The sequence below is a fragment of the Phragmites australis genome, chromosome 18 (assembly GCF_958298935.1).
Source record: "Phragmites australis chromosome 18, lpPhrAust1.1, whole genome shotgun sequence".
Taxonomy (NCBI): domain Eukaryota; kingdom Viridiplantae; phylum Streptophyta; class Magnoliopsida; order Poales; family Poaceae; genus Phragmites; species Phragmites australis.
In genome coordinates, this window is record NC_084938.1 from 4623716 (window position 1) to 4636012 (window position 12297).

General features: G+C 44.1%; 2 protein-coding genes and 1 pseudogene across 2 annotated transcripts; 2 read left to right on the top strand and 1 right to left on the bottom strand.

The window, feature by feature from the left end:
* The first annotated feature begins 639 nt into the window (after positions 1-639).
* Positions 640-4825, top strand: LOC133899572 (glucose-6-phosphate/phosphate translocator 2, chloroplastic-like). The gene is made up of 6 exons (XM_062340568.1): positions 640-952; positions 1769-2262; positions 2354-2579; positions 3143-3365; positions 3903-4116; positions 4591-4825. The coding sequence occupies exons 2-6, from the start codon at positions 1774-1776 to the stop codon at positions 4600-4602; spliced, it is 1164 nt and encodes a 387-aa protein (XP_062196552.1). The 5' UTR covers positions 640-952; positions 1769-1773; the 3' UTR covers positions 4603-4825.
* Positions 4826-6091: 1266 nt separating this feature from the next.
* Positions 6092-7413, top strand: LOC133899617 (fatty acid desaturase 4, chloroplastic-like). The gene has a single exon (XM_062340628.1). The coding sequence runs from the start codon at positions 6224-6226 to the stop codon at positions 7103-7105; it is 882 nt and encodes a 293-aa protein (XP_062196612.1). The 5' UTR covers positions 6092-6223; the 3' UTR covers positions 7106-7413.
* Positions 7414-7892: 479 nt separating this feature from the next.
* On the bottom strand, positions 7893-11159 carry LOC133899616 (CRS2-associated factor 2, mitochondrial-like; annotated as a pseudogene).
* Positions 11160-12297: the final 1138 nt, after the last annotated feature.

Below are 12297 nucleotides of genomic sequence, written 5' to 3' on the forward strand. Positions count from 1 at the left end.
AAGGGGTCTATTCTTTTTTTTAAGGTAAAATGCCTCGAATAATATACGCACATGTAGCACTCCATCCAATGATAAAAAGGTGTCATATTGAGTTGGTTGTAGTCAAAACTATATCAACCTTGGCCATAAACATTGTTTTGTTCATTGAGATTGAAAAAAATAGTTTTACAATTAACAATGTTTCTTAATTTTATAAATATATTACAATAAAAATGTACCAAGAAAAGTTGTGTTCAATGACTTAGTAGATGTAAAATATTATTTAAAACCGGAGGAAGCAGAATATTTTTCTATTTGTAATTGATGCAAATATTACATATCTACCTTATGGGTAAACATTAGACAAAAAACATCTAAAAGGTTTGCTAGAAAACACTAGTGCAACCTAGTTATTTTAAATCACATGCAAATCTATTTGTGGCTTCAATCTAATTAAAATTCTAGCAATTGTTGCACAAATAAAGCATAAAATTTCAAACAGGATTTCCACATGACTCCATGCTCCACCAGCACTGTTCCATGAAATTCCAAACCAAATCCATCTGCACCCCAAAACTGTGGTCTCCCTAGAAAAGACATTTGCATAAAAGCCCCCACACTTCTCCAACCTAACCCAACCCCTAAAAAAAATAGAAAAAGAAAAGAAAGCACACCCGCACCGCCACCTTCCTCCCCCTATATACTCTCGCCGGAGCCGAACCACTCCTCGTGCCACCCCTTCCGTTCCTTGTGATCTCCGAATTCCCACCTCAGATTTCAAGGGCCGAGGCGTGCAATCCCCGGCTCTCCCCGCCCACCGTATATGCGAGGGCGTCCCTCGCCTCGAATCTGTCGCGAAAGGCGCTGCCTTTACCAGCTGCTGGTTGTGATTTGAGCCGGGTGGATTGATCCCGGAAAGAGGCTGCCGTTCTTGATCCGGGGAAGTTTTGTTGGTTGATTGGCGGGAGGAAAGGTAAGATTCGTTCTCTTGATCCTGCAATGTTTGTTCATTTTTTTTTTGTATTAGTCTGCATAGGCGGTGGATGATCTTAACCCCCGGGGAGGCGCTCCCCAACGCTGCCGGCGGCCGCAGTTCAAACCGCTTCCGGTAGCCTTTCCGTCTCCCCCATCCACGTTCCCTGCCGGCATCGGTGCCGCTATACCACCGGACTGCACCAGTGCACCACCTCACCGCATCCCGCGCCATCTTCCTCGCCCTTTTTTACTGCGATCCAAAGCTAATATTTTTTCTTGTGTGTGGGGGGTGGTAACTGGTAAAGGTGGATGTTTCGCGTGCAAAATCTGCCGGAATAGATCACGGGAGCTGGAGCCTTGGCAAGGGGGAAAGGCGAAAACGATGAGTTGAATGCAAAATTTGTCCTCATCCAGAATTTTAGCTTTTAGCGTTTGAGGATTTTTCGATGATATTTTAGAAGTTGTGATGGCTTTGCCGTGTAGAAATTTATACTACTGTCTTTTTGAGAAGCTTATGAATTGCGAGGAAAGGTTAATGCTTGGATCATACATGGTTGAATCCTTCATGTGATTGCCTCAAAGAACACCTTTGACCGAAGAAATATCTAAAATTTCTTTAAAGAAGTTCTCAGAGGAAAATTTCAAGTTGCTTTCTGTCTAGCGCTGCCGTATTCATTTGAGCACCTCAAAGAAAGCTTTTATTTAGAGGGACATCAGAGTTTCTTTTATGCAACTCAGGAAAGTCCAAGTTTTGTGTCACTTTCTATATGTACTTCATCTACTGCCATCTAACAACTTCTTTGTTGATCTGCAGAAGCCATGATACCTTCTGTGAGGCTCTCTCCTGCCCCTGCGGCCTTCTTTGGCTCCAACCTACGCTCAAAATCAGCTGTGGTTCCATCTGTCTCCAGTCTCAAACCCTCCAAATATGTGGTTTCGTCCCTTAGACCACTTTACCTTGCACCGCTAGATGGTCCACGAATTGCTGAGGTGAAGCCTCAGAGGCAGCCACTTGAGTTCCGGTGCGCAGCTTCTGCAGCTGATGACAAGGAGTCCAAGGCTGAGGTGGTGCCAGTCCGCTCGGAAGGCGCACAGAGGTTAAAGATCTCCATTTATTTCGCGACTTGGTGGGCGCTTAATGTGATATTTAACATTTATAACAAGAAGGTTCTCAATGCTTTCCCATACCCTTGGCTCACCTCCACGCTCTCCCTCGCCTGTGGCTCAGCAATGATGCTTTTCTCATGGGCCACCCGCCTTGTTGAGGCCCCTAATACTGACCTAGATTTCTGGAAAGTTCTTTTCCCGGTGAGTTGGGTCTTTCTTGTCAATCATCTTTTTTTATTGTATCTTCATGGAAAAGTGTAATTGAATTTGGTGATTTCTTTAATTGATGAAGGTTGCAGTAGCACATACAATTGGCCATGTTGCTGCGACGGTGAGCATGTCTAAGGTGGCAGTGTCATTCACGCACATAATTAAAAGTGCAGAACCTGCATTCAGTGTTTTGGTGTCAAGATTCCTCCTTGGGGAGACGTTCCCAGTTCCCGTCTATCTTTCCCTTCTCCCAATCATTGGTGGTTGTGCTCTAGCTGCTGTCACAGAGCTGAACTTTAATATGGTTGGTAAGTATAAATTGTTTCTTTGACATTTTATTCCAACCGCTGGCTTAGAAATTGATGTATGTTTTCCTTTGAAGTTTGAATTATAGGTGTAATGGTTAAATTTTATAATTAAAATGTAAGTATGAGCTAAATAAGGTTCAGTTTCCAATTGCTTTCAAAGAAAATTGACCCATTAAATTACTCTTTTGTTCTATAGCCTCTATCTAGATTTGCGTGCTGTTCATGAACTATGCTCCTTAACTTATGGAGACTGAAAAAGGAAAAATAAGCCCAAATAACAGATAGAATATGTTAGCTTTGTCTAATTTGAGAAACCAGTTGGAGAAAAGTCGCACACATATATTCTTATCATCCTTTTCTACCAGAAGAAACATGCATGATGCCCCTTTTCTCCCATTTCCACCTGAAGTTTCATGCCTAGATTTAAGCTTAAGAATAAGACAAAATATGAGTCATAGGCGAGTTTGCAATTGTTTTCAACAGTCTTTTCTCATGTAAGGTGAGGCAACTGTTCTCTTTCTCTTTTTTGATGTTAATATATTTACCATTTGTCCTCCCACCAGGATTTATGGGTGCCATGATATCCAACCTTGCATTTGTTTTCCGCAACATCTTCTCAAAGAGGGGAATGAAGGGGAAGTCCGTCAGTGGCATGAATTACTATGCTTGCCTGTCGATAATGTCCCTGGTCATACTGACTCCATTTGCCATTGCTATGGAGGGCCCCCAAATGTGGGCTGCTGGTTGGCAGAAGGCTCTTGCAGACGTTGGCCCCAATGTTATCTGGTAAACAAGAAGTCAATATTTTGCAATTGTAATTTGGTTCTAAATTACACAACACAGCTTGAAATGGTTCACATTCTTGCTGTTTTAAGAGAGAAACCTACTTAGAGCATGTACAATGGGATGCTTAAAGGAGGTGCTTATGGAAAAAACCCATTTTTTTCTCAAAGGCACTAGCACAAGTGCTTAGACAGAGGACAAGGTGCTTACTTAAGCACCGCTGCTTATATTAGTGCTAACAAGATAATTAACCATGTTTAAACACATGTAGCCTTTGTTTGCATTGAAAATTATAATTTTTATGTAGGTGCTTAACACTCTCTTTCCTTAAGCACCTAGCCATAAGCACCTAGCATTGTTCATGCCCTTATGGGGCTATTGCTTTTACTCTTCGGTTGGGCATATTCATGTTAGACTTCAGTGCCTATCCTTAACAAGGACCGATATATTATTTTTGATGAATGCCAGCATTTATAATTGATCTTAAATCACAGGTCCTCTGTTGATATTTTTCTGATGTGTTACTGTTGAATTTTATAGGTGGGTTGCTGCTCAGAGCGTGTTCTATCACTTGTATAACCAGGTGTCCTACATGTCTCTCGATGAGATTTCTCCATTGACATTTAGCGTTGGGAACACAATGAAGCGCATATCAGTGATTGTTTCATCAATCATTATCTTCCACACACCTGTCCGCCCTGTCAATGCACTAGGAGCTGCCATTGCCATCCTTGGCACCTTCCTGTATTCTCAGGTGATTTGGCTGCTTTAATATTTCATTGTAGTTGTGCTTGCGCTGTTTTGTGTCAAGTATTTCCCACTAGTCTATGTCCACAATTTTGTGATCCATGACACAAGTGCAGTAGGCATAAATTTGTTGATACGCACACTTGTTTTATCCTTGCTTACCCCATGATATCCACATGACCAAAATTCTTTCATTTTAACCAAGCATACTTCCATCCATGCTGCTCGACTTCAAAGTGGATGTATTACTCCAGGGGTAGTGATATACTGACATGGACTTCTTTAGTTAGATTGCGGAGAAAAATCTAGAGATGATTTTTCACATTAAAGTACACAAAGATATATGGGCAAACAGAAAGCGTAAGGGAATGAAGAAAAGCGGATAATGTCCTGTAGTTTTGTTGCATGAATGCTAATACATCTTGATTATATGCGCGCGCGCTAAAGTTTCTCTTTTGTCAAAATTTACATTCCGATGCAGGCAAAAGCGTGAGGTTAAGATGCTGGTAAATGGTCAGGGCCATGGAGGATGAACGTCTCAGCAGAATCAGTAGCAAGCTCTGAGGCCAATTTTTCCTGTGCAAGAGTCCTGTATATATAGGCTTAAGTTTCCATATGAGAGGTGATAATAATGGGTCACTGGCTGCTGTTTTTCCTGCTATTTGTTTGTCAATCACAAATTGAAATCTGAATAGAACCGTATGAGAATTCACCGATGCTGTTTCTTTCCGAGTAGATATTGTAATCAAAATCCGGTTCCGATAGTTGTACTGTTCAATAGCCATTCGTTTTCATGCATTCCAGTGCTTAGCAGAGTTCAGATGACACGATGAATGCTTCAACTCCCTACTTTCCCTCCATTTGGGCTTTGTCTGACTACAAAACAGCAATATTGCAAAGGCCTGAAGAATTCGACGCAAAGCTTCTGGTCAAAAACATCATGGCAGAGCTAAAGCAATATAATGTTTTCTTTTGCTGTCTCTTTAGTTTCAACGTCAATTCTGAAATAATTTGGAGATAGTTTAAACACAAACAGATGCACTGGGGGTTGTAAACTTGCAGTTCTAGTGCTAGGTTTCAACCTCCTTGGCTATCGCTGCAGAGTTGGGGAATTAGTGGATGCCGTTTCTTTCCACAGCTTTCTCGCGGTCGCTCAAGCTGCAGACGAGACGTCACAGGCGCTGCGTGACTCCAGAGCCCGTGGGCCTCTGTGGCTGGCCGCGAATGCAGCTGCAGCAGGGCTGGATCGGGCTGAGGTTGATGCTTCCGTTCCATTCCATGGCCAGCAATCGGACAAGGCGTACTTTCCTTAGAGACCACATCCTCTTCTGGTTGCTGTTGCTGAGGGCCTTTTGAGCCACGTAGGCGTCCAATCTACTCATGTCAATTTCATGCTCAAAAATAAAAAATATATCGATGGATGAAGTTTAAATATGGAGTCTTAAATATGTTAACAGCACATAACCCAAAACTCCATTGTCTTTTTTTTTCTCTCTCCCTAGAGTGGAGTACAGAAACTACAAAATATTTTTTCTTAATTTAAAAAGGCATGGAACTTCTTCAGGTTTATATGACAAAATCATTTTGTTCAAGAATGAGTGATACTTTTTGGACAAAACACGGTTTCAATAAGCAGTTTTGACCATCAATTTCTATAACAATATTCTAGTTAAAGGTATTTAAATATGGTAAAATACTTTTCATAGCTAAGGATATTTGGTCTCTAAAACTTTAGAATGTCATATTAACTTCAAATATAGGGCATAACAAAATCCGGCCTATTCAGAAGTGCGAACACAAGAATTTTACATGAATAATGTAGAAGATAGGAACGCAAAATTTAATATAGTTCCTCAGTATTTCCTTTAGAATTCCGTTATTCGAACAAGTCCTCATGATCTTCTTCTGCCTTCCATGTCCCCACGTATTTCCACATCACACCACACATAAAATCATGCATCGAGACATACATAGCCATACAACTTTGAGAGAGAGAGAGAGAGAGAGAGAGAGAGAGAGAGAGAGAGAGAGCTCCATTTGGTACAGCCCACAGCTAGTAGCTCAATAGCTCGCACGTACGTGCACACAAGCGTGGACGCATAGAACCTACAGCCATGTACGCCCTGACGCCGCGCTGCCACCTCCCGCCGATCCGCCGGTCGCCACCGCCGTGCCAGGCCGCGTCGACGACGTCGCCGCCGTCACTGTCGGTCCCGTCCCGCGCCGACCCGGACGAGCTGCGGTCGACGTGGCCGCAGCGCGCGTGGACGCTGGCCGGCTCGGCCGCCATCCTCTCCTCCATGTCCACGTCCGCGTCCCTCGTCGCGGCGGGCTCCAGCTCGGCCGCGGAGCCGCTCGCCGCCGCGTTCGCCGCCTACTCCCTCGCCGACCTCGCCACGGGCGTCTACCACTGGTTCGTCGACAACTACGGCGACGCCTCGACGCCCGTCTTTGGCTCGCAGATCGCCGCGTTCCAGGGCCACCACCGCTACCCGTCCACGATCACATTCCGAGAGCCGTGCAACAACCTGCACGCGCTCGCGCGGGCCGTGGCACTCGCGCTCGTCCCCGTCGACACCGCGCTCTCCGCCGCGGGCTCGCCCGCGGCCGCGCATGCGTTCGCCGGCGCGTTCGCTGCGTGCGTCGTGCTGAGCCAGCAGTTCCACGCGTGGGCGCACGAGAAGCGGCGCAGGCTGCCGCCCGGCGTCGAGGCGCTGCAGGACGCCGGCGTGCTCGTGTCGCGCGCGCAGCACGCCGCGCACCACCGCCAGCCGTACAACACCAACTATTGCATCGTCAGCGGCATGTGGAACGGGGTGCTGGACAGGTACAGGGTGTTCGAGGCGCTGGAGATGGTGGTCTACTTCCGGACAGGCGTGCGGCCGCGGTCCTGGGACGAAACTGACGCGTCGTGGAAGGAGGACACCGGCGCTGTAGCCGCCGCCTCAGCCACCGCCGGTGATGATGGTTTGTTACACACAGTGACAGCTGACTGATGATACCGCGATATGTACATGCAAAAAGCATACAGCGACGATGCAGTAACTATGACGATATACAAGACTATTAAGGTATAGTGAACACTGCTGTTTTAATTCCTGGGATTAAAAGATTCAAGACATTTTTTTGGGGAGGAACAGTACTACTCAATCGGTGGCAAAATACTGCTGAAGCCAAAATTTTTGTTCTTTCTTTTTTGTGTTGGTCCCAGCAAGTATTATTTTTCTCTTGCTTAGGCTGTGTAAATCTTATGATGTAATGTTGCAGCCAGATTGGGAATAGAGAAGATTGGTGATCTTCCTTTTGTGTTCCAGAATTTTCTTTGCCTCTGATTTTCTTGTGGTGGGTATGCTCTTCTTGCGGCATATGCTTTAGGATTTCAGTGTTTATCCATCCCTTTCATCAGAAAATTCAGAGCCAGCCAGCCACAATCAGATGAATGGCCTGAGATGACCCACCAGAATATTACTACTACTTACAGGCCTACAGGCAAGGAAAACAGTCATACACGCTATTGCTCCTCTTTCTAACATTACAGAATTGTTCAGTTAACACTGAAACATTTTTACATTGTCAACGTTCAACAAACCTATCATTTTCGCCATTAGTTCAAATGGCATGCATGGACATGTTTGTACATTGTCCCAGTTTGACAAATCTTAACCTAGAGTGGTGATTTCCAACCAAACAGATCCAGTAATAGGAAAAACAAGCGACACTTTAGCAAAACAGCAGAGGCCAAGGATGGAAGAAAGGAAAACCGACGATATGAGCCCCCCCCCCCCCCCCCCCCCGCAGCTGGAATTACCGCTGATTGTAGCAGCAGTCATTTCCAGGTGAGGAGATGATGCTTAATTTAGTTACTGTGAAAATCACAGTGCTCTGACCCTAGTAGAATACCATCTTCTTCTCGCGCAGCACTGCGTCCTTTCAAAAGAAACAGCAGCAAGAAAATATAAATGAGCCATCCAATAATTCACTGCAGTTCCTTTACATCTCCAATAATCCAACAGGTTGCAAGTAATTTTCAGTGATCCAAGGCAGACCTGCTTCTGTTAGCAACTTCTCTGGGTATAGGGCAGACGCTTGCATAACTGTGGTTGGGAAGTGCACAGAGCTGAAACAGAATCCTCCTGATCGATCTTCCCTCTCCAGATAACTATTTGCTCATCTTTAAATAATAGGGGGATGCATGGAACCAAATCCTGTGGAATAGAAAGAAAAAGCCAAACAATCAGACTGCTATGTTTGCAAGCACTCACCAAGTAGAAGTCAAGCCAGGAGTGTTTTCAGATGCAATGTAAGTTCCAGGATAAAAAGGAAACAAGGCACAAAATTTAATTTATGGAGCATGCAATTCGAAATGATTACATACATACACACAGAAGAAATTGTCTACGAACATACCCTTAGCTTCACACCAATTTTCTTGCAATCGCTAGTCCCAACATAAGAGAAATCTAGTCTCACAATTTCCACAGTCTTAAAGGCCTCTCTCACTCTATCAACAACATTAACATAGACACCATTCCTAGCTGCAGAAGACAGAAAGATCAAAACATTGAAGAAACAATATCTTGACAGCACAGCTGCGGTGAGGCAATACAAGCTTAGATAATTCAGAATGCCCCTGCTGGAAACATTCCAACTTACTCAGTTTCATAAGTGGAGGTGAATTTAATCCTCTATTCCTCAATTCTTTGGTTTCCTCGAAAGTCAACCCTTCAGGAACATTTTGCACAAGCCTAGCATAGATAGGAGCTAATGGCTTCCACGGCATCAACGGTGTGACAGGCCGTTATTTTGGATCATAATTCTGGCCACGATATAATATAAGGATGTTTATGTTACGATATACGATCTTACCACCTGTTTTATCCTGCACGATGGTGCACTGAGATAAGAACTTGACAAATAGGGAGATAGAAGGAGAATGCAAAGCCTACTATTCTCAACCATGTAGTACCGTATTATGACCTCAAGATGGAAGCATATATTGTCCATGTCAATTGTTGGCACTCCCAAGCATTTGATCCTAATAGCTTCTGCACGTTTTCAGTGGTTGTGGATGTCATCAAGCATATTGTGTGTTACACCACCTTTCGCTGAGAACATGAAACATCATATTTAGACCAGATTTCAAAGATCAGTGGAATTTTCCTGAGTTACAAGAGTGAACAAATATTCAGATGCAAACAATTGCACTGCTATATTCTGCACAGTGAAACTACTTAGATGCAATGCAACATGTGGATCTAAATTTACAATTTGTAATTTATTCTAGTTCTTTCTACCATGAAGATATGCTGATTAATGAAGAAAACCAGTAATGGTATTAGGAAATATCACCAAGTATCGGATTGGAGCTTAGATAAAAGAGTACCACCTACATGGAAGTAATGCACTAAGACCTAATACATAATTGTACATGCATCCTAAACTTCAGAAAATTGTACCACCTACATGGAAGTAATGCACTAAGACCTAATACATAATTGTACACAAATATCGGCCAAAATTCAAAATTAGACAACATACATGAACATATTTGCCGAAATAGATAACATGTAGTTGTATTTATTAATTTAACATTCGTATTCGGCACACGGTGTACCGAAAATATACTGTTGCCCGTATTCAGCACACCGTGTGCCGAAAATGGACTGTATTTGGCACACGGTGTGCCGAATACGGCAGTGTGCCGAAAAACACTTTTTCGGTACACGGTCATGTCGCGTCTGCTTTTTCGGTACACGGTCATGTCGGTACCGAAAAAGTGTTTTTCGGCACACGGTGTGCCGAATACGGCACCGTTGCCCGTATTCGGCACACCGTATGCCGAATACAGTTTATTTTCGACATACGGTATGCCGAATACAGGCAACAACGCCGTATTCGGCACACCGTGTGCCGAAAATGGTTTTTTGGTACACGGAGTACCGAAAATCCATTTTCGATACACCGTGCGCCGAATATGGATGCTAAATTAATAAATATGACTACATATTATCTATTTCGGCAAATACGCTCAATATATTGTCTAATTTTGGATTTTTGCCCACAAATATCAAACATAAGATGTGCTTATACATATACCCAGGGCTTGGCAGAACAGGTAACGACGAAGGTCCAATCAGAATTCCAAAAGCTTAGAAAAATAAGCTGCAAAATCGAATCTTTTTTTACATAAAACAAAAGAAAACAGCAACCAAAACACCACTTTCCCCGTATACCAATAACATTGTATTTTCTTTGCTCACCTCGCGCCCAAAATTGAAACTATCCAGAAAGGACTACCTAGCCAGTAACATGAATGTAATGCAGGAGCATTCGCACTACATAAGTAATCTTTCTGAACCAATATTGACTACCTTGCTGGTAAAAATACTATCTTTTTTCGCAAAAATCGAGCCAAATTCACTAAAATTGCTACCTGGCTGTGCCTAGTCAAACAAACAATCGAGCAATAGGTTTCAGAGTCTCTTAGATAAAGCATAAAAAAGAGATGCCACTTTGGCACTGCCAGCACCAAGAACTCACCCAAATTGATCTGCCGTGAGCAGTCGCTGTGCCGGTACCTCTCCACCAGCTCCGCCACCTCCGCCTGCGACAGCGGCTCCCCGAGAACCTCCTCCCTGCTCCTCTCACCGCCACCTGCGTCGCCGCCTCCGCCTCGCGCGGCGGCGACGCCGTCCCAGGGCCAGCCGAGGCGGCCGGGGCCGAAGGGCGAGAACCGGGTGGGCTCGCGGAACCGATGGGGCTCCATGCCGGGTCCGCCTCCTAGTACGAGTACTGGAAGTCGAGGGGCAGGTCGGGGTGCGCCGACTCGTCGGGCCTGATCTTGGCGGGCTGGGACTTTGGCCTCGGTGGCGGCTTCGAAGGCGCTCCAGATGGTCGCTTAGGGACCCGTGTGAACGGCGGATCATCGTCGGGGTCGGAGAGGGAGGAGGAGCGGAGAGCGCGGAAGGCCAGGGCCCGGGCTTGGGCGGGGCGCCGCCATGGGAGAAGCTTGCGAGGGAGAAGCATCGGTGTAGGAGGAGAAGATGAATCGGGTCGGGACTTGAAAAGATGCAACTAGGCTTCGTGGGCCCGTAGTTTGTATGGTTCGGTCCAATCTAGCCCTGAGCCCAGTTCATCTTCCATGGCCTATACGAATGATTTTCTTTTCTTTTTATTGTAACTAAGTGCTCGTGTGTTGCAACGAAGACATAAATATAAAATCTTTTAATATAAAAATAAATTTAAGGTATGAAGATGTGAATGCACGCTGTCGAACGAATACATCGGAAACGATACCGTAGTTTGATTTCAGATATGATCCGAAAAAGGAGAAAGAGATTATCCGCTAATTTCTCTCATAATTTATTTATTTATTTTTATTAGTAAAACAAGTCCCGTATATGTAGTCAGTAACGAGGTGGGAGGAGGCTGGAGGACGAGAATGAATGACAAAAGTAAATAAATTATTTAAATTTTATAATTTATTAGATATAAGGAGTATAAAAAAAGATATAACGTGAAAATCAAACTCATAGTTTATATAGTGAGATTTATTTAAAAATGATTGCCGTATGAGTTATGTAAACATAGTGAGTGTTTGTTGTTTTATCGTACACGCCCTTAGTGATTTCTCACACGGAAATTACTTTGGCTTCGACCGCGCATGGTTTCTAAACCCGTGGAGTTATCTATCGTGGTGATAATCAGATTATATGGTTTGTGCTTGTGCTGCAGCCACGGCACAACCACGGTTCGTTTAACCGTGTCGTACCGATTCGATCTGTTTACTCTCGTATCGTGCCGCGGGCTGATCCGTTAAGTCTAGCCTAATTGATCATCTTTAATAGAAAAGACACTCACCATGAGAATAGGGGGCGAGGCTCGAGCCCCTCTTACCTCCACGATGCATTTAGAGTCCCTAGGACCCTTTTCATTTATTTCAAAAGAAAAAAAAGAAGAAAACAAAGATAAAATAGAGGAACACAAACAGAAGAGCAGTCTCTCCCTACTTGCTTCTCCTGCCTCCGTCACTGCACTCATACATTGTATGGTGTAAGTGTGGCGTGTATTTAGAGTACATTTGGTTAGAGGGTGAGGTTGGATGGGATATGACCATCCGTGTTTTTTTAATGGGATAATCTAATTTTCTGTTTGGTCAGGACGGATGAGATAAACTAGTTTTCTGTTT